The 26,526-nt window shown below is 51.5% G+C and overlaps 11 protein-coding genes across 11 annotated transcripts; 4 read left to right on the top strand and 7 right to left on the bottom strand.

Moving 5' to 3' along the window:
• Nucleotides 1-245: 245 nt before the first annotated feature.
• Nucleotides 246-2,166, bottom strand: cox15 (cytochrome c oxidase assembly protein cox15). Its single transcript, XM_025575093.1, has 2 exons — nt 1,674-2,166; nt 246-1,618 (listed from the first exon to the last, which is right to left on the bottom strand). Exons 1-2 carry the CDS (start codon nt 2,132-2,134, stop codon nt 472-474), a joined length of 1,608 nt encoding a protein of 535 aa, XP_025431066.1. The 5' UTR covers nt 2,135-2,166; the 3' UTR covers nt 246-471.
• Nucleotides 2,167-2,401: 235 nt separating this feature from the next.
• On the bottom strand, nt 2,402-3,694 carry BP01DRAFT_357004 (SDR family oxidoreductase). Its single transcript, XM_025575092.1, has 4 exons — nt 3,605-3,694; nt 2,949-3,489; nt 2,752-2,851; nt 2,402-2,690 (listed from the first exon to the last, which is right to left on the bottom strand). The coding sequence occupies exons 1-4, from the start codon at nt 3,642-3,644 to the stop codon at nt 2,619-2,621; spliced, it is 753 nt and encodes a 250-aa protein (XP_025431065.1). The 5' UTR covers nt 3,645-3,694; the 3' UTR covers nt 2,402-2,618.
• A 573-nt stretch (nt 3,695-4,267) lies between these two features.
• BP01DRAFT_365929 (stromal membrane-associated protein) lies at nt 4,268-7,607 on the bottom strand (the record flags this gene model as incomplete). Its single annotated transcript, XM_025576388.1, has 7 exons — nt 4,268-5,575; nt 5,638-5,740; nt 5,800-5,844; nt 5,907-6,075; nt 6,199-6,361; nt 6,598-6,673; nt 6,889-7,607. The coding sequence occupies 7 exons, from the start codon at nt 7,605-7,607 to the stop codon at nt 4,268-4,270; spliced, it is 2,583 nt and encodes an 860-aa protein (XP_025431064.1).
• A 760-nt stretch (nt 7,608-8,367) lies between these two features.
• Nucleotides 8,368-8,966, top strand: BP01DRAFT_416061 (uncharacterized protein; the record flags this gene model as incomplete). Its single annotated transcript, XM_025579180.1, has 3 exons — nt 8,368-8,565; nt 8,622-8,679; nt 8,754-8,966. The coding sequence occupies exons 1-3, from the start codon at nt 8,522-8,524 to the stop codon at nt 8,964-8,966; spliced, it is 315 nt and encodes a 104-aa protein (XP_025431063.1). The 5' UTR covers nt 8,368-8,521.
• Nucleotides 8,967-9,023: 57 nt separating this feature from the next.
• Nucleotides 9,024-10,101, bottom strand: BP01DRAFT_341080 (peptide-methionine (R)-S-oxide reductase). Its single transcript, XM_025573429.1, has 2 exons — nt 9,724-10,101; nt 9,024-9,610 (listed from the first exon to the last, which is right to left on the bottom strand). The coding sequence occupies exons 1-2, from the start codon at nt 9,977-9,979 to the stop codon at nt 9,252-9,254; spliced, it is 615 nt and encodes a 204-aa protein (XP_025431062.1). The 5' UTR covers nt 9,980-10,101; the 3' UTR covers nt 9,024-9,251.
• Nucleotides 10,102-10,372: 271 nt separating this feature from the next.
• BP01DRAFT_357000 (Smr domain protein) lies at nt 10,373-12,253 on the bottom strand. Its single transcript, XM_025575091.1, has 2 exons — nt 12,161-12,253; nt 10,373-12,042 (listed from the first exon to the last, which is right to left on the bottom strand). The coding sequence occupies exons 1-2, from the start codon at nt 12,188-12,190 to the stop codon at nt 10,411-10,413; spliced, it is 1,662 nt and encodes a 553-aa protein (XP_025431061.1). The 5' UTR covers nt 12,191-12,253; the 3' UTR covers nt 10,373-10,410.
• Nucleotides 12,254-12,793: 540 nt separating this feature from the next.
• BP01DRAFT_356998 (putative alanine aminotransferase) lies at nt 12,794-14,307 on the bottom strand. The gene has a single exon (XM_025575090.1). The coding sequence runs from the start codon at nt 14,226-14,228 to the stop codon at nt 12,879-12,881; it is 1,350 nt and encodes a 449-aa protein (XP_025431060.1). The 5' UTR covers nt 14,229-14,307; the 3' UTR covers nt 12,794-12,878.
• A 1,348-nt stretch (nt 14,308-15,655) lies between these two features.
• On the bottom strand, nt 15,656-17,526 carry BP01DRAFT_356997 (proteasome regulatory particle lid subunit RPN7). Its single transcript, XM_025575089.1, has 3 exons — nt 16,966-17,526; nt 16,072-16,898; nt 15,656-16,017 (listed from the first exon to the last, which is right to left on the bottom strand). Exons 1-3 carry the CDS (start codon nt 17,410-17,412, stop codon nt 15,825-15,827), a joined length of 1,467 nt encoding a protein of 488 aa, XP_025431059.1. The 5' UTR covers nt 17,413-17,526; the 3' UTR covers nt 15,656-15,824.
• Nucleotides 17,527-18,728: 1,202 nt separating this feature from the next.
• On the top strand, nt 18,729-20,830 carry BP01DRAFT_392019 (putative MFS phospholipid transporter (Git1); the record flags this gene model as incomplete). The annotated part of the gene is made up of 6 exons (XM_025578115.1): nt 18,729-19,159; nt 19,247-19,845; nt 19,947-19,965; nt 20,018-20,328; nt 20,382-20,652; nt 20,729-20,830. The coding sequence occupies exons 1-6, from the start codon at nt 18,971-18,973 to the stop codon at nt 20,828-20,830; spliced, it is 1,491 nt and encodes a 496-aa protein (XP_025431058.1). The 5' UTR covers nt 18,729-18,970.
• A 978-nt stretch (nt 20,831-21,808) lies between these two features.
• BP01DRAFT_297235 (PEX11 family protein) lies at nt 21,809-22,759 on the top strand (the record flags this gene model as incomplete). The annotated part of the gene is made up of 3 exons (XM_025571872.1): nt 21,809-21,875; nt 22,054-22,531; nt 22,597-22,759. The coding sequence occupies 3 exons, from the start codon at nt 21,809-21,811 to the stop codon at nt 22,757-22,759; spliced, it is 708 nt and encodes a 235-aa protein (XP_025431057.1).
• Nucleotides 22,760-24,470: 1,711 nt separating this feature from the next.
• On the top strand, nt 24,471-26,512 carry BP01DRAFT_297049 (putative plasma membrane antiporter; the record flags this gene model as incomplete). The annotated part of the gene is made up of 7 exons (XM_025571868.1): nt 24,471-24,525; nt 24,582-24,650; nt 24,702-24,808; nt 24,858-25,031; nt 25,101-25,929; nt 25,982-26,083; nt 26,139-26,512. The coding sequence occupies 7 exons, from the start codon at nt 24,471-24,473 to the stop codon at nt 26,510-26,512; spliced, it is 1,710 nt and encodes a 569-aa protein (XP_025431056.1).
• Between the last annotated feature and the right edge of the window lie 14 nt (nt 26,513-26,526).

Genomic DNA, 26,526 nt, shown 5'->3' with positions numbered 1-26,526 from the left:
TTGTCTGGAACATTGCGGACATGGACTTGTGTTTCGACGTAGCTGCACAGTGGCTTGGTCAAGCAGCGCGAGCACATAGTGTTTGCGGAAGGGTTCCAGATTCTGACAAATGTGCTTACACTGGTGTGACGGGCTTGGTATACTCTGCTCGCGCCCAATCGTTCCACCCACCCATATGCCACTCGTCTTGCCAGTGCACTTCCTCTCATTCTACACAGCTTAGATTGGAACCACGCATTCTAAGAGACGTCTGTCAGATAGCTTGATAAATGCAATGTTTAGTGTACAGAAAATGAAAATAACAACACAGTACAGATCCGAAAAGTAGAGAGGATGGTGGATTATAGATCAGAATACAAGAAACAAATCGAGGAACCAGCCCTAGCCATATAACCGCAGTGGCAGAGTTGGGGGGGTTGCCCCATACATATGCATGTCTTTCGTCAAACAAATTCCCCGGACCACGTATCTTTAAGGGGTCACCGGGGGCAGGGGCTTTTTCGACGCTTTGGCAACTTTAGTAGCAAGAGCAGCCGGTGGCGGAATCTTCGCTAACTGTGCTGCCTTTGCAGCCTGGAGCAGCTTGTAAGTCCGAGTTGGGCGCCAAACACGGCTGCCCAGAACAAGAACCCAAGTGAGCAGGAGGAGACTTCCTGCCTGATGAGCCGAGGCCAGGGGAGTAGGGACCAGGTAAAGCAGGGTCGAGATACCGAGACCGACTTGGCAGCAGGCCAAAGCCACCACGCCGTGCACGCCTCTCTTAGCCGCGCGGCCCAAGGTCCACTTCACGTGGGCCCTCTTGCTGTAGGCCCACAGGGCCATGATGCTGGTGAAGGTAGTCAGCGCAAGAATGCGGTGGTCCAGCTGGACCAATGATGGGTTCTCCAGCATGTTGCGCCACCAGAGATCCGAGCGGTCTTCGCGCTGAGAGTAGCGCGGGTCCAGAAGCTCAGCCTTGGGAGGCGTGAGTCCGTTGCCCATGTAGGGGAATTCGTTGTAGATGAGACCGGCGTCCAGACCGGCGACGAGAGCACCAGACATGGCGGTAACAAAGACCAGAGCAGCCAACCCGGCCACGGAGCGGCGGAAGAATTTCAGGACGGGTCTATGGAGTCTTTTGAGTTCCTTTACACCCTTGATCGGATCGGCAAGAAGTCGGTGAGAGCGCAGGATAGCAAGACCATTCCAAAGCATAGCAGTGTAGCAGACAAAGGCAGCGCCAAGGTGCGCGGTGAGGCGATACTGGCTGACACGAGGGTGGCTGCCGGGGGCAAAGAGATCTTCCTTGAGTCCAGACGCAACCATCCACCACCCGATGAATCCTTGGAAACCGATCAAGCCTGCAATACCAGCAAGGCGCAAGGTCATCGGCTTGCTAACCTTCTTCCTCGCAACAAAATAGATAGCCGGGAGCACGAACGACAGACCGACAAAACGACCCCAGAGACGGTGGATCCATTCCATGTAGTAGATCGACTTGAATTCGGAGAGCGTCATGTTCGGGTTCAGAAGTTGGAATTCCGGGGAGGCGCGGTACTTGGAGAATTCGGACTCCCAGTCTTCGTCGTTCATGGGAGGAATAGATCCGGTGACGGGACGCCATTCTGTGATACTCAGACTATACCCCAAGTCAGCGAGAGCTCCCCAACTCAATCATCGAGAGACCCAAGTACCCTGATTCTGTCAAGCGGGTAAGACCTCCGAAAACGACAATGCCAAAGACGCTAGCAGCACTGGCCAACAGCCAGTAGGCTACCTTTTTATCCGTGAGATCGGGAAAGAACCGTTTCGCTTCTGGCTTAGATGCTGCTGCTGCAGCCTGAGCAGACTTGGCGGGCTTCGGAGAATTGGCGGCCTTGGGAGTCTGGGCAGGCTTGGGAGGATTGGCCGGCTTGGGGGACTTGGAGGCCTTGGAGGCATAGCTTCTTAGAGTAGAAGCAAAAGCGCTTCTAGCTCTGGCGCGCAGTGAAATTGTGTTGACGGCATTGCCCGGCGCAAAGAAAGGCTTGCGGAAAGCGGAGGTGGATGCATAGGTTTGAGTTCGGATGATGCATGGGCGGCAGGTGAAGAATTCCCTTGATAGTCGCGGGGCGTGGCTCCGCAGTAAAGGAGCGGAGGGCCCCAGAAGCACCATGTTGCCGGTCGTTGAGAGCGATTGGGAGCTGATATGAAAGAGTGTTGCTGGAAAGTCGAGGCCGATCAAAAGATCTTCGGAAGGCGGAGGCGGAGCCGCCGAGAGGGACCGTCCAATCATATTCTGAGGATTAGATGCAGGCTATCAGCCCATACTTCCAGGGTAAATGTAAACTACCTACACATATATGGGCTGATATGTGTCTCAATCAACAAATTGACATCACTGGCACCCGTAGCTTGATGCATTCTATTCTTTTTTACCGTTAAGCGAAGGGATTCAGGCATGTATTGTGGGATTGTGAGAAAAGGTATAGAGTTGTGTTTTACCCTCAGGCACCACAACCCGGACCCTGTCGGGTACATCCATGTATCTTTGAACCATCAGCAACAATCAATCGCATCACAGTATAGCTACCACTATCAATCGCATCGCAGTATAGTTACCACTCTATTAGTCTCACATGACTTTACTATAGGGATCATCAGAAAGCCATATCCTCGCCCTTGACAGTAATGAATCGACCCCCCACAGAATCTCTCGTTGCGCCATCGATCTATGTAGACAGCACGTTAGCAGCGCCACAACAGACCCTGAAAATGATTACAATCACATACCAGCTTGGCAATCCCACTAGCACAATCATCAACCTCACTAAAAGCAGACTCCAACCCAATACTTTTAGCGGCCGCGTTACCCATCGCAGTCTTGACGAACCTGAATGAAACAAGTCAACAACCATGTCAGCAAACCACGCGTTCATAAACCATCATCCATTCCACCTCATCTGATATGGAAAAAGCAGTCCACTCACCCTGGATGAACCATAAAGCTCACCCATCTCTCATTCTCCACATGAATTTTCCTTGTGATCCAATTCGCCGCGGCTTTACTGGCGCCATAACCCCCACCAGGAAAGTACTCCTCCGCCAGCCCCGCGATGCTGCCCAAGAAACTGCTGATCGTCACGAACTTTGGCTGCTGCTGCGGACTCCTGCCCAGAGGTTTGAACGCTGCTTGGAAGAGCCGGATCAGGCCGACGGTGTTGACGTCCAGGTGGCGCTGGACTTTGTGCAGCGGGACGTCCTCGAGCCGGTAGTCGTCGTCGTAGTAGCCCGCATTAGCAACCACGACGTCGAGGTGGTCGATGTTTTCCTTTTCCTGGAGGTGCTGAATGGCTTTGTGGGCGTCGGTGTCGGACTCAGCGTCAATCTTGACGACGATGAGCCGGGAGCCTTCGCCGGCTGCGAGGGTGAGGAGAGCCTGCGCGGTATCCGCAGACGGGTCGCGGACGGCGGCGATGATGGTGCAATTGGGCCGGGATATGAGGAGCTTGACGAGGCCGTGACCGATTCCTGTTGGTGTTTCCAGTTGCACGTATTTAGTATAAACGGGAGGCAGTGTGCGTAGATTGCAAGGTGCTGGACACTGCTCTCAAGGGGGAAAGAGGGCTTGTTGTTATGGGCGTACCTCGACTTGCTCCAGTTATCAGGTAGATAGTTGAACTCATAATGATGAATGGGGTCTCATGCGGTTAGGTTCTTCAGTGATGTAAGATCATCTGCTGTGTGAAGAGAATTATATTCGCATGATGGAACATACGCTTATGGTTTATATACTTCTAAATCTCATCCGACTAGGTTCCTTGTGGTTAGGTTGTTTTTAGATAAGCCGCGAATTCGTGCCCGCTGGAAGTTGATAGTCTCCACATATGGTGAGGCTGACCACCGAGACACCTGTCAGCTCTCACTATGAGTTTGATGAATATCCCCTACAAAAAACTCCAGAGTCAAGATATTCTCACACGACTTGTTCCCACTCAGATGCATTACAAGAGAATCATTGACGGAATCCATGAGTGGCCATAACATTTTTGTCTGTACATGCCACGACGCCAAGTGCGAATCCCTAAATCAACCCGGCACTTTTTATTCCTAGAGCGTCATTCATACTGAATCATGACTGAATTAAGGTCCCAAGAGAGAGGGGCACAAAAGAACGCAATGAGATGTTGAAAGAATGAAAATTTTGATCAATATAGGTTCACATTTGAGATTGACGCTTAGGTCTAATGTTGATTGGGAGAACCAGATATGTGCAGAAGAGACGAAGTGAAAGAGCAACGGAAGAAACCTACTCCCAAACGTTGGAGAACAGATCGTCAGCCCCGCCAAACCCGCCAGCCGGTTTGGATGAAGTGGACGTATTATGTGTGCTATTAGAGGTAGCGGTAGTCGAGGAAATTGGTGCCGCACTGGTCCAGCCGCCGAAGTCCTCATCAGCTGCAACGGCTGGGGTTGGCTTGGAGATAGCGGCCGGCGACGTAGGCGCACCCCAGCCACCACCGACGTCGTTGGCAGTAAGGGTGTCAGGGATCTTCATCATCGACGATGCAGCTGACGGTGCTGGAGCAGAAGCAGGCGTACTCCAAGCATTGCCTCCCCAAGGATCAATACTGGATGGAGGAAGCGCGCTAGCAACGGATGCCGTTGGGGTCGAGAAAGCCGGTTTCGGTGCTAGGGCGGGCGCGGGCGCGGGTGTAAGGTTAAATGCAGACTTCAATTCCTGTTGCGGATTGGTGGCAGACACTGGAGGCGGAGAGGTAGCAGCCTTGGAAGGCGTAGAAGAGAATCCGAGCAAATCGTTCGAGAATGAGGACGATGGGGGATTGGGCTTAGAGTGAGCAGCGGAAGCAAAGCCGCCAAATCCCGAGTCAAAACCACTAGACGAAAGAGATGCGTTCCGGGACTGGGGCTTCGCTGGTGGAAGAGTAGGGGAGGTGAGGCTGTCAAAGAGGCTGCCGCCTCCACCGGTACCGATGGAGAGCGCTGGTGAAGAGACCTTCGGAGCTGCTGGGGTTGACTTCATGCTGGCGAAGTTTGTGAGGTTGGCAAATGGCGAAGGCTTCTCGGCCGACTTGGTAGGCGGAGGAGAAGTGGTAGAGGGGATGCTCAGCCCGCTGAAAGCATCAGTCAAACCGCCAAAGCCGGAAGACGATGCAGACTGTGGCGGCGGAGAAGCTAAATCTCCAAAAGAGGAGGTACGCTCATGCTGCATCGCGGCAGGCGATGGCTTGGAGTAAAGAGATAGGATGGATTGCTTGAGGTCAGGTCGAGACATGCCGGCCGAACCAGTAGGGGTGGAGGCAATGCTGGCAGGACGGCTAGCTGGAGCAGGTTGAGTGCTGCCAAAGAAATCGAGTCCCAACAACGAATCTCCAGGGCGAGCGGCAGGCTTAGCAGGAGGCGCGGACTGTGGTTGCTTAGGGGCCACCCTAGTGGCAGGCTCCGTTGTACTGGGGCGTGCCGGGGGAGAGATATCGTCACCGAAGAGGTCGATGGAAGCTTGAGGACGATGATGAACCGGAGGCTGACTAGTGGTCGCCACGCGCTGAGATGCGGAGCGCTCAAGCTTGGCTTTTTCTTGAACAACTGCGAGGGGCTGATGCATGCTAGAGTCAGCTATCACCGGATATATGGAATGATATATTGTTCAACACTTACCACATCATCATCACCATCACTCAATGTCGACGGATCGGGCATTGGACCGTCCATGACCCATCTCTTCGACTCATACTTGGTTCTGATGAAGTTCTCTATCTTCCTGTCAAGAATAAAAATCGTTAGATACAATCGTCGCGAACCTTTGGGTGATGCGCTTACGCTTCGGACGGGACGTGGCCGGGCGCCAACTTGGCTTCCCAATATCTGTCGATTACAATCAGCTGCAAGATCACTCAAGGCCAATCCCGGCTCGCAGGAACACAAACTTGTTTGCCCTAGCATTGCCCCATTTCACAACGCTCTGAAGTTGTTCATCCGTCCATGCATCAAGGTCGACGGATTTAACCCGACTGATATGGGTACCCATGCCCCGGTGAATGCCCGAGCAACGGATACAAATGAAGATGCCCAGGTTCCATGATGCCCATCGCGGATCTATGAGAGGCATATGTTAGCAGGGTCCAGGCAATTTCAGGTTCCCTAGCATTGGTGAAATGGTGCTGGTTGAAGAGAAGAAAAAGAGCGGTGATCCCAAAAGTTCCGGGGGTGGTCACTTACGCTTGTTGCGCTTGCAGTCGGCACACGTCTTGTTTTGTTCAAGTTTTAGCAGGCTCTTGATAATCTGCTGATTTTGAGCAGCCTGAGACGGCGTGGCGCGTCGAGACATCACAGCGAGATTCGCGATACCAGTCGAGAAGCCGGGGTCAAGTGACAGAACTCGCTAAAGGAGATATGAAAGGGGAGTTGATTCAGGGACGTCAATCAGCACCAAGTGGCGGGATCCGGTGGGCTGCTTTCGGCCTAAGGCATAAAGGCGGTAAGCCCCCGGTTTCGGCCATCCGCACGTGCCCGAGATGCTCGCGATCAATCTGCGGTCACATGACAGGTAGATCGACGGCAGGACTCGGCGCATTACAAGGTGCCATATTTGGTCCATTGCATCGGGTGGCTATTTACATCAATGTAGCAGAACAAAAGTGAACGTTCGATTACAGAGAGGACTAGAACAGACAAAAAGAAGGCGATACTGATACTACATAATTCACTAATTAACTTGACAGAAGTCTCTGTGGCTGATTACTCAATCAATAGCTTTGCGGTCAACCTGAAACCCCTGACAGAAGTGTATGTCTTTTGTTAAATGGCTAGTTACAACAAGCGGGGGAAAGGTTCGACTCGAATTTGCTATCTATCTGGTCCGAATCCGTAGCTGATAGCAATCACTCCAGACTTTCATCACCCACGCACCTCGCCAGTGGATATGTCTCGCCCGAGCAAGTGGTCACCACTCCCTTAACCCAAGATAGCGTTCCCCCCTCAAGGTTGAAGCTCGCATCATTGAATGAATCTGCCTGGTAGTACTCGAATTTGCCACTTCCCGGCTGACCAGTGAAGACATAGCCTCTCTTCCGATGGGTCAAGGGGTTGCTCACAATCGCTCCCCACTTGTTCGCCGGGATGGTCATGGTAACCGTACCGGTTACCGTGCTGGTTGTTGTCTCTTGGTAGCTGATGCTGGTGGAGATAGACAGAAAATCCTTAACCAGGGTGAGGTCGGCAGAGACGCCGGTAGTGATGCTGTTGGCGATCGATTGGCCGGCTGCAATGGCAACGGTGGCGGCGGCTTGATTGGCGTGCACGATGGTTGACATGGCCACGTCCCAGCCGAGGAAGTCGAGGTCAGGAAGTGGAATGATCAGCTCAGCACTGGATCCCCGCTTGGTGAGGTTGGATGGGAAGGCATTCGAATTAATCAGCCGCGGAAGAGTGTTTTTGGCTGCTTCCGGCGAGAGGTAGTCAAGGCCTTGTAGGTGCGAGGCCAGGTCAGCTTTGCGGACAGTAGTGGTGGTGCCATTGTTCAGGAACAGCACTGCCTCATCGGGGCCACAAGAAGCCGGCTGGGAGGGGTTGGCTGTCGCAAGGCATAGTGCCGCTGAAAAGAGTGGAAAGAGAGGGACAATTCTCATGATTGACAGAAAGACTGAGTAGGAGACCGGCGGTGTTGTGCTATTTGAGATCCAGAGTCGAGCCATGAAGACTTGCCGTCTTCATATGAGTGCGCATTGGATTACCCTTATCCCTACTGCGATTGTCAACGCTCGCAGGAAGAGTGATTTGACCATCGATAACGTTAGTTATCGTCAACTATGATCTCTAAACCAGATCAGCCCGAGGTGAAACCTCCGAGGAAGGGCCAAAGAAACCAAGGATCGACGGCCGTGGGATGCGGAAGGTAAATTGAAGTATAGCCTCAGACAACTGCATGGAAACTACACGAACCGCTCCCGGGCCCACTCAGCGAACCTTAATAGATGAGTTTGTTTCTCCGCCTCTTCAACGGCTCAGGGGACATCGGGCCTAATTGTTCATCCCAATGCGGCCGCAGAACTGATCGTCGGCCTGGGCTCAAGCTGAGACGCAGACGACCCATGCTGAGGTATACTTAGCCACAGGCTGGGCGACGGCCAGCTGAGACTTGATCTATCAAAGATGCCGAACTGCTATGAATGTTCCCCGTTGCCTACCACGAGGCTATGTTCAAGGATATTGCGATCATCGTTGGTCGTCAGGTAAGAGGACCTTGGCGTACAGCCTCACTATTGACTATCGAAGGGCGTGTGTGTTGAGTGGATGCAAATCAATTTGCGGAGGAACATCGGGACATTAGACCATGGCGAACTATCGATGAGCTCGACTTTGTAATTGCATCGAGGGGTAGGTGAGGTAGTGAAAGGACATCACAACCATATATTGCGCGATACCCTAGGCATACCAGTTGCAGACCGCGACAGGAATTCCAGTTGTCAGATACCTTATTACACGCCTCCTTGCCATTCAAGTCTCAAGCATCTTTTCCAAAATTCTCATCCTCAGAGAACCAATGCAGCAATTTATGACTCTGATCGTGGCTATCCTGGCCGGTGGGCAAGCACATCTTGAAACCCCGTCTGTCCAGTTAAGCATCACTGACTCTCAACCAGAGCCGTGGCCGATTTGCACTACACAGGACTTTGCTACGACTCTCCAGGCCAGGACGTGGTAAGTCAAACACATGCTCCAATAGGGACAACCCCTTGAGCTACAAGTCACTGATACGGTCTACAACAACACAGAAAGTATTCAACAAGGCCGCTACAGAGAAGGCCTGCACATACTACAAGAACCGCAACACAGGCAGCAAGCAATGGGATCAATGCCCCGACTGCACCCTGTTGAACGACCAGAGCCTGTTGTACTACTGCAAGTCCGAGGGCCAGCACATTGGGGGCGATGAATTGTTCTATTACTGTGGTCTCGCCGGAGCAGCCGGCAGTCTAGCCTGGTAGATCATGTATTTATTTTATAATTTGTGTTCAACATTCGGCATCATTCCTTATCCAAGAGACAGGTAGATAGGAACACCGCACAACTAACACTGTCAGAACAACTCCAAATGGAAACATATCCTCATGTAATGCACCTGCCACACCCCCCGGGCCCCCCAATTTACTCAAGAAATCCTCAGTCCCCATCTCAGCTGAACCAACCCAACCTCACTCTCCAAAGACACACGCCTTCAGTCTCCCCAAACACCCCCTCACATGCACATAGTATACCCCTCTTTCACCTCTTCATTTCTTCTCCTGATCTTCCGCAAACCTCAAACTTACACTATTAACACAATGCCTCTCATCCGTGGGCGTCGGATACCCTTCGCCCTTGAACACATGCCCCAAATGTCCGCCACAGTTACTGCACACAATCTCCGTGCGCTGCATGCCAAACGACCGATCGGTGTGTCGCGTCACAGCTCCCGGCAGAGAATCAAAGTACGCGGGCCATCCGCACCCGGACTTAAACTTGTGGGTCGCCTTGTAGAGCGGCGCATCGCAGCCCGCGCAGTGGTAGATCCCCTCCGTCGCGAAATGCTGGTCGTATTCGCCGGTGCCGGGCCGTTCGGTGCCCTTTTCGCGGAGGATGCGGAATTGTTCTAAAGCGTGAAAAGTTCAGTTAAGGATCTGAGGGTTTAAGGAGAAGAGGAAGGTTGCTCGTGGATGGAGTGTGAGGGTGTACGGCTAAGGGGAGGTTGAATGGCGAGCTTACCTGGGCTTAAAACGGCGCGCCATGCATCGTCACTGCGTTGGTCGGGGTAAGACATGCTGGCGCTGTGGTCGAATTTGCTGCTGCTAGTGAAGAAAGAGTTGAGAAAGGGGAGCGCAGGAGCGGCTTGAAGGGTTCGGGAGCCGGAAATAGGAAGGGGAATGGAGCGAGAGAAAGATGAAGATGATGGGGGGTGGGCGCCGCGAAGGAGGGGAAGGTTGAAGTTGCGGAGAAAATTGGCCAGACGCTGGAATCGCATCAGGATTGGCTCAAGTGGCGCGATGGGGAAGCGGGTCGATGCTCTTGCTTGTGACTCCGTTTGTGTACTTGCTTATCGCGGTATCAGGTTGTTGAGAAGGAAAGAGAAGAAGTGCGATTCCATGCATCTTTGAGCTGTAAGTATGTTCGCCGCGGTCTCCGGTGAGTTTGCCGCAGCTTTTACGTCATCCGCGCCGAGTGGAGTAGTTAACTAAATGATTCATACGACTTCTGGAGACGAACTACACTTGGTATCATGGATGTTGGTTGTCCTATCTCGAGTGGTATCTCCAGCTATTTCAAATTCTTAAGTCGAACATCTAATATCTCGCCCATAACGCCATCCGTCCTGTAGATCCAAGCGCCAATAGATGAATCACCCCGGGGTATCTCCGCAAGAGCCAAAACATAGCAATCCCAGACGAAAATTTATCAACGTTGTCTCATGACTCCAACGACCGTAAGCGCGCCCTCGCCCACCTCCACCTTCCAGCCGTCACGAATCAGCATCTTGCCAACGGCTGGGCCTAGACGGGATGTCCCATCATGGCTGTGCCGGCCTTTTCCAGTGACGATGTGGAAGCCGCCCTGAGTCCGTTCGTATCTCGACCCTCCCATGAGCTTGGCATCACCTAGTGATTCCCACCAGGCCGAGACCCGCTCCCGACTGATACGGACGGCATCTTGTACAGACACCCCGTGAAGGTCAAGCCTGTTTGGCGTAGACTGCTGCTCGACAAGAGCGTCCGCCGCCGCAGCAGCATTACGCTTCGCCAATTCGAGTTGATCTCGGCCGACAGAAGAGTAGTACGCAGCGGCTCCCCCCATCAAACGGTCAGACTTGCCACGCTTATACGCGGTTGACGCTTTGGAAAACGCCTCGGCTCCCGCCGCGAAATGGACGTCTGCTGCGCTTCTCACGTTTTCCAGGTTATGAGCGAAGCGCGGTCCGAGATGGCGGGGTTCAGCCACTTCATCTTCGTCATCCAGAGGAGGCAGGGTCGACGTAATCTTGATCATTTCGGTAAGAGAGGGCTGGGACATTGTTGGAACAGTGACCATGACCTCGGCAAGCTCCTTTGCCGCAGAAGGGATTTGTCGCGTGATTATCAGTAATCCCACAGATGTGTCTTTCGTTATCTCAGGGTACTGCTGTCTGATTTCAGACACCTGGGAAGCCATTAATTCGTCCTTCGTGACAAGTTCTTTGTTCTCGGCAGCATGTGCATCCGCGAGACCCCGTATCGTGATTGGCAGCGAAGCCCCGTTGGCATGGTACGCTGATCGTATCTTTTCCTTGGGGAGGACCGCAGATGTTAGCGAGAATATGAAATCGACGTCTTTCTCCGCAGTCGCCCAGATGTTTGAGGCAGGAGCTGGGGAGAGGGGTTCAGCGTAATCAGAAAACCGAGCATTCTGATCTCGTGCAAGAGCCTTCCCCTTCGCTTTGCGCCTGCGTCCTTTCTTCCTGACGGTATCGGCACCATGAAAGCCATCCACGCCCTTCGGAACGGCAAACATGACGCCATCTTCATCGGGAATCTGCTCATCGAAGAACACGTAGTTCAGAAGCTCATCCATAGCGCGGTCAACATCCCCACCGGCCTTGTGCAAGGTGTGCTTGATGGTAAACCGATCCGTTGATCGGAACATTTCCGACAGACAACCGATCTTGTCCTCCTCGTTGAACCCGTGGAGCGCGAGGGTTCCATCCGAGCGGACGATGTACGACACATGGTTTTTCCGCCCATTAGCGCTGGCCTCCCCAAGATTGAATCCAGACATGCCAGAAGTCAGGCTGGTGAGATCGGTTTCGCGCGAGGGCACCGTATCGGTGTGTGATGGCGTGTTCTCGCACATCCCATCAGTGTTACTATCGAGGCTCAAACCACTGGTCCCAGAAGGGTCAAAAGGCAAATCCTCCTGCTCCCAAGCGGACAACCGCAGTTCATCCAGTGTCGCACGAAAAAGCTCGACCTGTGCTTGATCGGTAAGGTCATAATCCAATACAATCGCCGCAAGTAAAGCGGGATCTAGAGGAGGGCAGTATGTTTTCTCAAACTCCTGGAGACCAGCCAGTTAAACATTAGCTGGTTGAACATGATGGTCACCACAAACGTAACCACAAATGTAGACGTGGGGCTAATGGTAGATAGATATGCGTCTCGGCGGTGGTTTTTACCTGTAGAGGGCTATCACTTTGGTCTGCCATGTTTACCGAGTATCGAACACAAGCAGGCTTCCATTGACGTCTTTCAATGCATTTGTCTATGTGCACAAATCCAAGCTGCTAATTTTGATCAGATCGCAGGTCACGACGCCGACAGTGTGTCGCGGGGCGCCGGAACAGTGATGACATAAGCAACTGTTTGACATCATGGTTCTTTCCGTCTCCGTCACTAGGCTTATCGTGAATCACGTGGTATTGAACCGAGGTTGCGGCAGGTGCTTACTCCGCAAGCCCTGCCCATACAAAATCTCGCATGGCTGGCTTACAGCTGCATAGACAGACTTTTGAGCCTCACCACTAGTTCAAAATAAAATACGACCCGCATGCGCGAATACTCGTAAAGGAGCTTCAAGGCAGCAGTAGCGCAAGCGAAACTATTTTTAAATAGTATGTGCATTTCAGAGCCTCCAAGTGACAGATATATCTGGTATAGTCTAATTATCGTTATAGCATGTTTTATTCAACTCATTTATACTTGGCCATGAACTCCGAGTGAAACTTCACGATCCGCTGAGCCCAGTCCGTTCCAGGAGCCAAGAATGTCGTACGGAAGTGCAGGGTACCCTCCTTCTGTCCAAAACCGGAGCCAGGGACCACACAGATACCGGTAGCATCAAGAAGTCGCAGGCAGTAAAATTCGTCTGCGGCCCGGTTTTCAGCAGCGGCAGCCTCAATAGCCTTGGTGGGGAGGTTGATGGTTGGGAAAAGGTACATAGCGCCCTGTAGTTTGGTTAATTAACATTCGTGATCTGTAGCTGAAGGGGCAAATGCTCACCTGAGGTTCTTGGCACTCGACGCCCTCCATCTCCTGGAACGCTTCGTAAAGAGCCATAGCACGGCTTCTCAGGCCATCCTTAATGCCGTTGTATTCCTTCTGGTACAAATCGTAACTGGGCTCTCCCTCCTTGGGAGGGTTCACCATCAATTCAACCAGGCACTGACCAATGACTGGTGGACATAGCATAATGCTAACATATTTGTAGATCTGGGCTGCGACTTCGGGGTCGAAACCGACGAGCTCAAAGTAGCCACCGCGGTGACCGCACTCGCCGACCATACCCTTGGAGACACTGTGCAGGGAGACCAGCTCCACGTTGTCGTACTTGCCGGGTGTTTCCTGCTGTAGCTGACGAAGTCCCTTCTTAAAAGAGATGAATTCGCCTGCAAAAACATTGGTCTGATATACCTCATCGGCAATGACCACCAGTCTCTCCTCAGCGGCAACTTCAAGAACACCCTTAATATCTTCAGCACTGAGAGAAGCACCGGTAGGGTTACCGGGGTTGATAACAACAATGGCACGAACGTCGGTGCCAGCAGCCTTAGCCTTTGACAAGTTCTCTTTGATGGCATTCACATCAGTACCCCAAGCCTTATGTTCATCCAGTAGGTAAGGAACACACTGTGCGTCCAGAAGAGACAGTGTTGCAGTGTAAAGGGGGTACTGAGGGATCGGGACAAGCACTCCGGCGGAGGGACCATCGCAGATAATGTTCAAGACAGTGCTCACACCAGACGAAGCACCAGCGGTCAAGTATAGATCCTGGGGGTTGGCAGGGAACCCATCACGCTGCTCAATGAACTTGGCCACACTGTCCCGGATAAGCGGTGCACCTTGGCTGTGACTATAGGCACCAACACTTTGAACATCCGCAAGCAGCGCCTTCGCACGGTCGATGACGTCTTGTGGGTAGCCAAATGTGGTCCGAAGAGACTCGGGGTTTTCCAGCAACACGGGGTTTTCGAGAAGACTCAAAACTTGTCGGAAGTAGCTGATGGGCTTCTGGTCCAACTGCTGAGGGTTGCCAATATTGGCGAAGATGACGCTGTCAAAGGGCAGAGACTTATCCCCCTGAGCCAGTCTCACGCGGTATTCCTCTGCCTTGGTAGCGATCTCACCGCGAACGGCATATTTGGCAGCCTTGACGTGGGGGTTGATGTTGTCCAAGGTCAAACGACGGGGGGCGACGGCGGTCAGAGTGCGTCGGGTGGTATAAGCCACGGTCGTCTGAGTCTGCATGGTCGAGTCTGTGAATATGGCAGAATGTGATTAGCTATGGTGGTATGAGAATTGATTTATGTGAATCAAGTGGTTCATCTGCCGGAGGCGATATGCCCTTCCATTTGTATACTGGGGAGGACGAAACCCAGCACATATACACCATCGAGTCATATATGTCACGGGATATGCAAAACGTGGGCGACTGACAAGATCCGAAGATCGGGGGACAGTAGTCAGGGGACCGGTGTGAGGGGTAGGTACAGTAATATCGCGCAATGCAGTCGGCAGCCAACGCCGACCATGCCCAATAATAGGGACCGCGCGGAGGGGACCACCGTCTGGAGAACCAACAGGTGTAAAACAAGTAACGACTCACCCGAGGAGACTCTGGGGATCCCCGCGGGTAGGCTTACCCGCGAAGAGAAATGGCGCGGGGCCTGTTGATGGCACGACAGCAAGGCACCACTCGGCCGGGAAACCGAGCATCGTAGCGGAGTTGCCCGCAAGTGCGAGGCAAGCCTAAATTGCCAGCTCATAATCGGATCTCAATTCGCTCGATTCACACGGCAAGCGACCGATTGCACACCTAGATGTGCCTCTCCACTGAGGTTCGGGTGAGCTTGTAATGGACTGCGGAAATGAGTCAGGGCCTACTAAGGTCCAGAGAAAGAAGAAGACAGAGTCGTAGTCTTGACTGACAGGGGGACTAAGAATCACAACAAATTCCAGAATTCAGCACCCCAAGCAAGAAAAAAAATGCGATGAGATTCTCCCAGGCGGTGAAGAGTTGGGAGCCCATTATCGATGAGTCAGCTACCTTATCTGAGATCTCTTGGTCTCCACTCTCTACTCGGAAGAACCAGATAGGAAAACTGAGAACACGGAGTTGTTGTTATGTTGTGATGGATGGGTGGATGGACAGGAGGAAGTTATAATTAGTATGATCTATGCTGTCTCTGAGATTGAGTACGGAGTAGTGTAGGTACTAGACGTTAGTGTCACGGTTCCGCAGACTAACAGCGAATCCCTGCCAGACAAGAAATTAAGTCGTCAAGGTACATATCATCCCACACTTGCGCCGGAGCTTACCGACCGTCGGCAGATACAGTCGAAATTCTGCATGTACGTTCTGAAAGCTGAGAGGCCGTTTGCTTCTTTCGAGAAGTATTCTCTCCAAAAAGGATCTCGGATCGAATCTGGCCATCAGTAACTGAACCATTTTAGGTCCCATTTCCGCTGCTTCAAGTGTAGATGCATTGGATCACTCCTCAAGTTTGCCGACGCAGGCATGGTGGATACTGTTGCCACGACCAATGTTTCACTCCACCATCTGGACCATTCAAGCCACGGTGCAACTGCAACTACGATTACGACTACCTTTGATCCCACCTCTGTCATTCTTTGTGCACTGACAACAGTCTCCTTGTTGATCAAACCTCGAGGTCATGTTCTTTTGCGTCATTAACATTATGATACACTAGCCTCGCTTGCTTTGGTTCTATCATGGTCGGATGGTCAACTCGGTGGGAAATGGATGATATAAATAAATCACTGGATCCTCTCATCTACATAGTCCTGAACCACTTGGCATTCAAATCGGGCCACAACAACGATCTAGCTGCGTTCGCTTCCCCTCAACCGCACGGCCTGGCCATACTTCTGCAACTTGGTGATCAGAGCATCACCGTGCTTGACCACATCGGCATACTGTTTGTTCTTGTCATCCGGTCGGTTCGTTTCGATGATCCCATTGACCCGGTCAATGGTACATGCGATACGGTTGCTTGCGATGAACTTGGCAAGATCCCTGCATTCTCCAGTTAGCGCTGCTTTAGCCGAGCACAATTTGTGGCATGCTTACCGATCTAAGAAGTCTACCGTCACACCGAAGTCGCTCGCCATGCTGTTCAATCCCACCACGCGGTAGCTCTGAAGCAGCTGCTGGTATGCACGCAATCTCATCTCCCGTACAAACCAGGCACGGTGTTCATACAAGTAGCGATCCTGGGTAAGGAAGTTGTCCTCCACCGCCGCCAAGGACACGAAGAATGACCGGTAGTTGCCGGTGTATAAACTGTCGACCAGGTGAGCCAGAGGTGTGAAGTCGACGGGAGTTTCAGCCTCGGCTTGGACGCCAGAGCCGCCGCCCAGGGCGGTTAGGTTGACTGCGGTCGTCGCGGTACCCGGTGTGATCCGCGAAACTGTGGCATCCTTCATCTCCTCATCTTGGGCGCCAGGCCCAGCCGATGTCTCACCGGTCAGGGCAGCCAACCGATCCTCCCCAGATCCAAGGATAGCCTTGATCTCGGGAGCGTCCACAACCTTGGCCTTGAAGTCGACTCGTTTCAAGGAAAGAGAGCCAGCCAGAACTGAGTAGATAACAAGGGCGGAGTAACTGCAGAGTTCGTAGCTCGTGAAAGTGGATAAGCTGTCAAGCAGAAGAGGCGCAGCTTCGTTGTAGGATCGGATGGTGAGGAGGTGTAGACCCTTGTATGCCTTCAAACGATTCCGACGATCCCAGTCACCGCCGCTCTCGATGAGAGTATTGGCTCTCTCAATGTTCTTCTTGACGGACAAAGGATCTCCAAAGAAGAGGCCGATCCGGATCATAGCGAGCATCAAATCAATCTTCGTGCCGAGGAATGTCGTTTTCTCAAGGAGGGTTTCGTGAGACTCGATAGCTTTGTCCTAAATGCCTTGCATCAGCATGGGGTTTTACTGAGGTACTCAATCGGGTCAAAGCCAAAGAACGCACCTTATCTCCCACCCGTGCCCAGAATTCGGCACGTTTTCCCCGAGCGGCGAGCACCTCTGTCTCTCCGGCAGCTTCTTCCGCCTCATCCTCCTCTTTCTGGAACCCCTCCAGCTCTTTCCGGTTATCTTCGACCAGGGACTGATACAAGGATTCATCCCACGGGAAATCTACTTTGTGAGACGACTTCCGCGAGGCGAGCAGGTTCGACGTGATTGAGGACTTGCTTGGGTGTTGCGCAACGCCCTCGCCAGAGTGGTTCAAGATGCCTTCGACGGGATGAGCAAGATGCCGGTAAAACGGAGCCATTTTCTTCTCTGTGATGGCATCTTGTAGCTTCTTCAATGACGTCTGTCGCACTGTCTGGGGGCATGCTGGGTTGGAGAGATTGAAGACATGTTGGGCGAGGGCGAGATCGGGGTACTTGATATACTGCGGATCGGACCCCATGCTGGCGGTTCAAGGATGAGCAAGAGATTAAAAATGACACAGGGAGGCGATGAGTTCGTGAAGGATGCTGGATTGGAAATGGTGGATGTTCTTTGGCGAAGGAACCTGTTGACAGGATGATGGACGAAGGCGGATACATCACCGACGGAGCGTAGCTGACCCAAGCTCAGCTGGAGAAAACATTCTTCCGGCGCCGACACCGCTTTCCACCGTGCCATTTCTTGATCACGACCAAGTCATATCACCATGTAGCTAAATCATCCATTTCTAAATGATTTTTGCATCAGATACTATGATCTGTGTTCATGTCTCGCTTGTCCCCTCACTCAATTACTAAGCTATAGCTATTTCTCTGCGTGTCATGGAATATTTTCTAAAGCTCCAGTTGCTATAAGATGGAGAAGCATTCCGGATTCCAAACATAGAACTATGATTAGTTAGAATTTAGCAGAAGTGGTGGAAGTACTGATAAGAGGATGACAAAAGGTAAGTGAAAAGCAGTGTTGTTTTAGAATCTTTTCTTGCTATAGTTCTGGTCCCAAACAGTCACGAAGCATCTCCATAGACGTAGATATCTGCTTTATCCATCATGTGTCGTGTATGAATGAGGGTCTGTTGTATAAAAAAATACTCTAGTATTCCGAAGAACGGTGAAAGGATACATGTATGCATAATCTGAATAAGCCCTCCACAATACCAGCACTAAACCTACTGAGACTAACGTCCTGTATCGGCGTGCAGTTCACCTGCACAGGATTATCAATGCTTGTAGCTCAATGCAGCCACCATTTTGGGGTTGTGTTTCGTGCCAATATCCTTGCACAAGCTTCCGCTGAGGAGAGAACGCTAGTTGTATCTGAGGCAGGTGAGCCGGTGAGGGAAGTGCTACTTCTACAAGTACTAGTACAATCACGAGCGAATCAGGCTATAGAACTTACATTAAAGATGGGCCACCAAAAATCCTCGAATGCAACATGAGGTTCGATAGGATTCGACAAAGGACAGGGCCCATTCTGGCACTGTTGGGCGGGTGAAGACGGGGAAAGCCAAGGGAACCTTGAGGTGAAATCCCCACTCGTCCACCGCTTAACCCGCGGTAATCATGCGCTAACACCCGCTAAAGAAGAGGGGACCATTCGGAGTACATCCTGGCGATGAAGTTCGCTAGAGGTTCCAACTACTATGGATGGTAGCACCTGGAATAGCATGGATTTGGTAGGAATCCGGATTTCTCTGCTCTTTTTATGTGCCCTCATCACGGGTTGTTGTCTTAAGACCCGTCTGTAAAACTTTTTTTTCTCCTTCCTCGACTGTTCCCCTTGTCTTGTCTTTCCGCGTACCTTATTTGGTTGACATCCGTCCTTTTCGTGCTGTTTTATATCCGGTTTGAAGTATTCTTGGAAGTTGCGGATCGGCCTCTCAACCTTGCACGTGCTCACTTGCTATCCCTGTCTCTAATTGTTCTTCTACGATTCTTCGCCGGGCAATCGCGCAATTGTCCCTTGCATACCTCAATTATCTCTTCTGGGCGTGATCGTGCACTTACACCAACAAAAAGATGGCGGACGACCATATAAAAGGGACCGTAGAGTCAAAGAGCGATGTTGAGGCTGATTGTCAAGCACCGGTCGATACGGTTTCCGGCCTCCCTCTGGATGCGAATCCGGCTGGCAAGAGTCGTTGGGAGCGCAGTTGGCCCACCATCGCCTGCGGTGCTGGGCTTTTCTCTGATGGATATCTGAACGGTGTATGTAATACCATGGCTGTTGGCACATGATATGGGCTCTTTTCCGCTCAGAGCTCGCATGGATTGTGCTGATTTCGAGGCATCTAGATAATCGGACCTGTCAATACGATTCTCAAAAGACTCTATCCGACAGAGTATGCCAACTCAACTGCAAGCCAGAACGTTTCGTCGATCACTTTCGTGGGGACTGTGGTGGGTATGCTCATTTTTGGTTACACAAGCGATCATTGGTCGCGCAAATGGTCGCTGATGATCTCGACAATCATTCTATTCATCTTTGCTGCTCTATGTGCTGGCGCATACGGATACAATAACAGTCATTATGGCCTGTTCGCCGCACTGACAGCCTATCGATTCTTCTTGGGCATCGGAATTGGTGGAGAATATCCCGCAGGAAGTGTGGCATGCGCCGAGAACACTGGGGAACTTAAAAAAGGCCATCGAAATCGTTGGTTTGTTATGTTCACCAACTTCCAGATTGACTTTGCATATGTCATTTCGGCATTGGTTTCCATGATTTTGGTTCTGATTTTCACCGAGAATCACCTACGCGCAGTCTGGCGTGTTGGGCTGGGACTGGGTGTCATTCCTCCCTTGAGTCTGATGTATTTGCGGCTGAAGCTCGAAGAGCCTGAAGAGTTTGACCGAGAACGCATGCACACTTTCCCGATATGGTTGATTGTCAAGTGAGTATATCACCCCTCCTGCACGCTGGATCATCTCTTTACTCTACGACGCTTCAGCCGATGCCAGAAATCGAAACAGCTGTCGGCTGACTCTCGAATAGGTTTTACTGGAAACGATTGGTTAGTTCCCAATTTTGCATAGACTAGGAGATGTATGACTAACTGCAGCTAGGCTGTACTCTCCCTCATATGGTTCTTGTATGACTTTTCGTCCTATTCCTTCAGCATTTACTCTTCGGATTGGATAGCCATAATTCTGGGGGATAGCGCTCCGCTTTGGAAGAGCTTCGGTTGGACAACCTTGACCTACTCGTTCTACATTCCGGGATCCTTTCTTGGTAGTCTGTCCAGTGACTGGATTGGGCCCCGCAATAGCTTGGCTATCGGTGTACTTTTCCAAGGCATCGTCGGATTCATCATGTCAGGCTGCTATGAGTATCTTTCGACCCCGAAGAATGTGGCGGCCTTCGTCGTGGTGTTCGGGTAAGGCAACAAGGTTACTGTTATATTCATGTACTCGCTGACCTAGTGCTTAGCATCTTTTCCAGTCTTGGAGAGTTTGGCCCCGGTGACAACATCGGCCTTTGCTGTGCGAAGAGTAGCGCGACCGCCGTCAGAGGTCAATTTTATGCCATCGCTGCTGCCGCCGGGAAAATTGGCGCTTTTGTTGGCACCTATGTGATTCCTATCGTCCAGAAGAACGCACCCAACTCAGTCCGTGCAGGCCAGGATCCATTTTTCGTCTCGAGTTCCCTGTGTATCTTCAGCGCGGCGTTAGCCTACTTCTTTCTGCCACAGATTGGTCAGGTATATAGATTCCAGTCTTGTCAATCATCTGCTCATCACTCTGTTATTACATACTGACCTTTCTTCCAATTTTTAGGATACCATCACGGACGAGGATGCTAAGTTTCGTGCTTACCTCGAGACCCATGGATATGATACGAGCTTGATGGGCAATCACACGAGGCCCGAGGAGCAGTAAGCAACTTTTGGACCCTGCACTGACCCGTCAAAGCGCATGGTGGTTGCACTATTGCCCAGCAGAGAACTTGCCCACTGAGCGCCATTTCCCTCTTCGCCTGCATGATAATCAAGATCTACTGAACGCCCTTTGCGACAATCTCCAATGAGCCCAAGCGACAGACGCATCCAGCAGACCCCAATCACAAAAGCAAGTCGGAGAGCGAATCCAGCGACAAATTGAGCAACTGATGCCCAGACGCACGAATTGGTAGATGATAATAGCTGTGCGATCACCGCATCAGCATCGCCTCGACTGTTGGTTGGTATATTTATGATTACACACTTAATGACTTTGATGTCTGCTGTGTAATGTGTTCTGGGTCATGAGATCTCACTGAGTAAGAGTTCCGTCAAGCGGCTATCGTTACGCTTTAATGAGGCGAGTCGTCCAGGCTTCTTTAAAATAAGCTTTGTCAAAATGATCACACCAGTTGGTATATTATAAAGTCAGGCTGCGAAGACCTCAGGATAGAAATATATGCGGCGTGGGAGGGGACGAGTCTCGTGACCAAGCCACACATGTTTACAGTGGTCATCCGTACAGGATTACAGGTTCGTGATCAGAAGCACCGAGCAGCCGAGGTTTGTTGGGTGAGCGGGCAGAGCACAAGACGAACCCTCCTCTCCCGCCCCCGTCAATCGCCGGTCAATTACCGACCCCAGCTTCCAGTCATCCTACTTTTTCCCCAGAACTTATTGCAGTCTTCTTCTATTCTCCGTTCGGCTGCCATCTCCCTTCTATTCCATCATCGTGTGATACCTGGCATCTTCTCTCCTTAAACGATAGTCCGGCCTCATCTCCCAGCTGGCTGCTCCCCCTCACATACCGCTTATCTCTCCACAAGTTGACAGCTGCCGGAACCCATCTCCCGCTATCGGCCGATATTATCCCCGTGTTCTCAGTCACAACCTACACAACATCCCCCCCGTTTTCAAGATGGTTGCTGACGCCCTGGTCTATCACCCTGCTGTGGCGCATTACCTGCGCTTTGTAGCGACAACCGGTATGTGCGATGCATTCATGGTACACTCCTTGGACACGGTTTGTGGCATGGAGCGCAATTTGGGGACCCCGCAACCTCCGGTTTCACCCTTCACAACCTCCGTTGACTTGAGCATCTTGCTATCCTGGTCTCATGCGTGGTCGGTCATTTTCGTGATTCTAACAGTTGACCCTCACAGTTGGTCGCGATAAGATCCTCCGCACCTTGCAATACTTCTCTCGCTTCTATGCTTGGTACTTGTACCGCACCAACCGCCCGCAGTCCGCCATCGATCCCTACAATGCCATCAAGAAGCAGTTTGGAACCACACGCAAAATTCTCCGGATTGGCAAGTTTGTCGAACACTTGAAGGCCGCCGCTCTCGCCTCCGACAACAAGAGCCCCATCGATCCCGTACTTCGTTATCTTGCGGTTGGTCGGCAGCTTGGTTATGCTGGATATCTTTCTCTCGATACCGTGACGGTTGTGGATGCGATTGGTTTCCGCAAGCTTGCTTCCGTGAAGCGGCTGCAGGACTCGGCTTATCGCTCGTGGATGGCCGGGCTGGTGTGCAGCGCTGTTGCGAGCCTGTACACCCTTTTCCGGTTGAGGGAGAAGGAGAAGACCCTTGATCTTAAGGAGGGCGAGGGCGTTGTAGAGGCAAAGAAACTTGAGAAGTATGAGGATCTGTAACGAAAGCGATTGGTAGAGTTGCCAACAGGACGCTAACATCTATCGTTAGGGAACGCTCTACGGCTCGCATCCAGCTGATCTCCGACCTATGCGACTTGACTGTTCCAGCGTCTGCCCTCGGCCTTGCCGCACTTGATGATGGCCTTGTCGGCATTGCAGGAACGGTCAGCAGTTTGATTGGTGTCTGGTCACAGTGGCGGAAGACTGCTTAGGCAGTTTATGCTTGATTTCCACATCAAACGATGGTTTGAAAAAACAGCTTGGAGTCGTTGTCAGCTGTTCATGAAACTGCGACTCTAAGGGGTTGCGGGGCCTTTCGTTGGTTTGTCCAGCTTCTTCAGATCTTCTTTTTACCTATGGCACGTGCTGGGTTTATGGTGAAGGAACGGGAGATTTATGATCAAATCTTCGGACATAGGGATTGCCTGATCATTATGCATTGGTGGGGACCCCGGTTGAGATTTCAACTTGCGATGCAGGTTTCCATTGTTAAACATGTGTAGCCTAATATTTATTCCGCTTTTTTCCCCCGCGGTCAAATGAAGCTTTCCATTGTCCTGTCACAAGGGTCTCCTCCTGATCTATAATGGAATCATTAAGTGTTGTTGTTGTTCCTCTGCTCAATGTATATATATATTCTTGAACTTGCTGTTCTAAGATTCTAAACATAGCGAGCATGCCGCAGGTCAAAGGCCGCAGTCCCCAAGGTGTTCGCGGGGTTGCGGCTATGGGTAGCCGTGACTCCTTGACTTCGGTTGTCGGGATTTGCTTCTCATCATCGACATCAAACCTGACATTGGACCAGGTCACGCCAGACACCGTTCAGGCAACAGTTGGCTTGGAGTCTAGACGTCAAATGTGAAATTCGTCTGATTAATGTGCGGTTCTATTTGCAAACTGCGCCAGCAAATGCCATGAGGTGTTTTATGCCGTCAATGCGTCCCCTTCGACAAGGCTGCGAGCAAAACTCAGTCAAATCTCCCCTCAAGATTCTGTGCTCGAGATGAAAGGAGAATTATTGAACAAGGAGGATGATATATTGGACGCCAAAGCAATACCGTCAGGGCATATCTCAGTGCCGCAAGCCCTCTTCATCCCCCATCCAATTGGCCCTGCCTGGTACACGCACTACTTATCAGGAAGTAAGACACAAACCTTGCACGCAGACTGTCATTCTCAATGCAGGCACACTGACGCAATCCAGTATAGATCACCCCCTGACTCCTTGTTTCGCCCTTTGATCCTTGTCTCAACTGAAAATGTGACACCGCCGATGCGGGCCACTTGTATGCAGGACAATCGAACAAAACAGAGGCACAGAGGTTTACGCCACCTGCCGGCTTGGCACTCTACCTGTCGAATTAAGAGGCTGTACAGCTACTGCTACTTTCCGTTAAGTCAATATGGTTATCTTGGTTCGATAGCCCCATTTCAGACGAGCAGTCCATGGGAGATCCCCATAACCACCCGAGAGTCTAAATCTTGTGCTGGCATGTACGGAATACTATCACCACTACTGATAACCACTGGCATAGCCAACTGCAGAAAGAACACATGCCGACTATGGCCAGCAATCGCGGCCAAGCTTTGCAGCCGCATTGCTTCCTGCAAGGAGGCGTACAGCGACCCACAGCATACGCACCAACTTGGTGCCCCTCGATTCTTTCGCAGGGGTATCGAAGGGTAGCAGGTCTGAATTGGTACGGTGTAAGTCGTTTGCACCGGGGTGTCCCTCGCCGCTCATTAGTCCCAAGTTGAAGTTGCTGTGCCTTGTTCATACATATATCTTTGATGCGCATGCAATCTTCAGTGGGCTTATAAATGAGATCTACTTATGCAGACATTCTAGGCAAAAAGCCCGGTCATTTCTAGACACCGGGTCGCTAATCGAAACATAGAAGTACCTTTATCTACGCTAGCGAAATGCTGCACCCAATTCTTGACCTCAGCAACTTCAACATCGTCCTCTCTGTCGTAGGTAAGAAGCGCTAGACCCAGGTAGTATCCTTAGTGCAACAGCTTACCGTGGCACAGCACTCTATATCCTTCTTTTCGGGTACATCTCGCTCAGAATCAAGCAGAGATGGTATCTCGGCGAAGCCTGTAAGGACCCTAGATTGACATCCGTTTGTTCATACACTCATTCTCTGATAGTGCCGGCCTTTTTGATTGGTATCTCATTGGGGCCGATTGGCGCTAAGTTTCTGAAGATATCTGAATGGGGAGGTGGTCAGGACGACTACCGCAGTGACATTGCATTTGTGATTTCCCCATTGATAGCGAACAACACTCTGAGACTGACCATATCAGAACCTGACACGTTTAGTGATTGGGATACAGTTGATCAAAGCTGGATATCAATTGCCTAAAAGATACATTAGACAACGTCTTTGTGAATTGGCTATTTGTCTGCTTCCGCTCATGACTATAGCGTGGTTCGCAACATCAGCATGTATCTTGCTTGCAATCCCCAGCATATCCTTTGTAAGTTCATTTTCGCTCCGATGGCCCATGCACAAATAGGTGAACCCCGGCTAAATGTCTCATGTGCAGCTTTCAGCTCTTATCATTAGCGCTTGCGTGACCTGCACCGATCCCGTGCTATCTCAAGCCATTGCGAAAGGACCCTTCGCGGATGATTACGTTCGTCGACCACTTCGCGAATTCATCTCAGCCGAGGCAGGGGCGAATGATGGCTTTGGCTTTCCATTTCTGCTGCTTGCGGTTTCTCTGCTGCGCTACGCAGAAGCTCCGGATAACACTGTCAGCTTGGAAGACTTCGATCTGGAGCGGGGCGTGCCCGACTCGCTCGGCACAACGAGTGCAGGGCGCTTTGGTGGAGGTGTTGGTCCTGCGCTTAAGCATTGGGGAGTAGAAGGAGTCTTGTACATGATCTTTCTGGGTGCTTCTTATGGAGCCTTTGTTGGATTCATCTGCCAGAAGCTACTCAAGGGTGCATCGATTAAAAGATGGATCGACAATGAAAGCTTTACGTTGGTCCCTGTGGCAATTGGTATGCTCATCGTCGGTACCTGCGGCTGTTTTGGATCGGACGAGACACTTGCCTGCTTCATCGCGGGGAGTGTGCTCAACTGGGATGGCCTCTATCAGGCTGAGATGCAGGCCCGACATGATTCATTCAATTCGACTATGGAGACACTACTGAACATTGCAGCGTTCATGTATCTCGGCGCAGTCATGCCTTGGGATCAGTTTCATAGGCCCCACGACACAGGCATTTCTATTTGGCGACTGTTGGGACTAGGCTTTCTGATTCTCATCTTTCGCCGCATTCCAGCCATCATGGCTGGTTATAGGTTCATGCCCAAAGTCTGTAGCAACTGGAAAGAAGCATTGTTTCTGGGCTACTTCGGACCGATTGGTAAGCGCTGCTCGTCTCAGGGTGAAAGTGTCAGGCTCATGTTACTTGGCAGGTATCGGTGCAATCTCTTATGTGGAGTATGCTCGACGCCTCTTCCCCTCCCCAGGAGAGAGCGACAAAGAGATCAACAACCTTACTGCCGCTATGACACCAGGTAAGACTGGCGCTTGCCAAATGATCTTGTTCACGTCCGCCGCTAATTTGCACAGTTGTCTACTGGCTGGTACTGTTCTCCATTGTTGTGCATGGTCTATCTGTACCAGCGCTTGATGCGATCTACAAGTTCTTTGGTGTGTCCAAGGTCAGCGACCATCCAGTAGCAATTGCATTGCTATCGGATAACGAAGCACTTCCAAATAACTGCTCGGTTGATCGTCAGCGACATTCGATGATCGTCAACAATCGCTTCTCACGTCCCTCCGACAGCGACACCGAAGGCCAAAGTGGCCAGGTGCGGAAGGAGTCAGGAACGATGGAACGATTAAGTGAGGATAGTCCGCTCAATGGCAGCGCCGAGTATCTGGATATCCCCTTGTACGATTACCGAGCAGGGGGCACAACCGCCACTCGGGCCATGGTTTGACTGGGTGGTTTATG

This window comes from Aspergillus saccharolyticus (genome assembly GCF_003184585.1).
Source record: "Aspergillus saccharolyticus JOP 1030-1 unplaced genomic scaffold BP01scaffold_16, whole genome shotgun sequence".
In the NCBI taxonomy this organism is placed as follows: Eukaryota; Fungi; Ascomycota; class Eurotiomycetes; order Eurotiales; family Aspergillaceae; genus Aspergillus; species Aspergillus saccharolyticus.
Note: the sequence above shows the minus strand (reverse complement) of the source record. Positions and strands in the feature narration are given on the sequence as shown.

Coding starts and splice junctions, on each gene's coding strand:
- cox15 (XM_025575093.1), bottom strand. CDS start 2,134: ATGGTGCTTCTGGGGCCCTCCGCTCCTTTACTGCGGAGCCACGCCCCG. Junction 1,619..1,673: donor ACCCGCTTGACAGAATCAGG/GTACTTGGGTCT, acceptor CTTGGGGTATAG/TCTGAGTATCACAGAATGGC.
- BP01DRAFT_357004 (XM_025575092.1), bottom strand. CDS start 3,644: ATGAGTTCAACTATCTACCTGATAACTGGAGCAAGTCGAG. Junction 3,490..3,604: donor GATAACTGGAGCAAGTCGAG/GTACGCCCATAA, acceptor AAACACCAACAG/GAATCGGTCACGGCCTCGTC. Junction 2,691..2,751: donor CTAGTGGGATTGCCAAGCTG/GTATGTGATTGT, acceptor CTGTCTACATAG/ATCGATGGCGCAACGAGAGA.
- BP01DRAFT_341080 (XM_025573429.1), bottom strand. CDS start 9,979: ATGCGATTCCAGCGTCTGGCCAATTTTCTCCGCAACTTCAACCTTCCC. Junction 9,611..9,723: donor GCGCGCCGTTTTAAGCCCAG/GTAAGCTCGCCA, acceptor TTCACGCTTTAG/AACAATTCCGCATCCTCCGC.
- BP01DRAFT_357000 (XM_025575091.1), bottom strand. CDS start 12,190: ATGGCAGACCAAAGTGATAGCCCTCTACAG. Junction 12,043..12,160: donor AAAGTGATAGCCCTCTACAG/GTAAAAACCACC, acceptor GCTGGTCTCCAG/GAGTTTGAGAAAACATACTG.
- BP01DRAFT_356998 (XM_025575090.1), bottom strand. CDS start 14,228: ATGCAGACTCAGACGACCGTGGCTTATACCACCCGACGCACTCTGACC.
- BP01DRAFT_356997 (XM_025575089.1), bottom strand. CDS start 17,412: ATGGGGTCCGATCCGCAGTATATCAAGTACCCCGATCTCGCCCTCGCC. Junction 16,899..16,965: donor GGGCACGGGTGGGAGATAAG/GTGCGTTCTTTG, acceptor CAAGGCATTTAG/GACAAAGCTATCGAGTCTCA. Junction 16,018..16,071: donor ACGGTAGACTTCTTAGATCG/GTAAGCATGCCA, acceptor TGGAGAATGCAG/GGATCTTGCCAAGTTCATCG.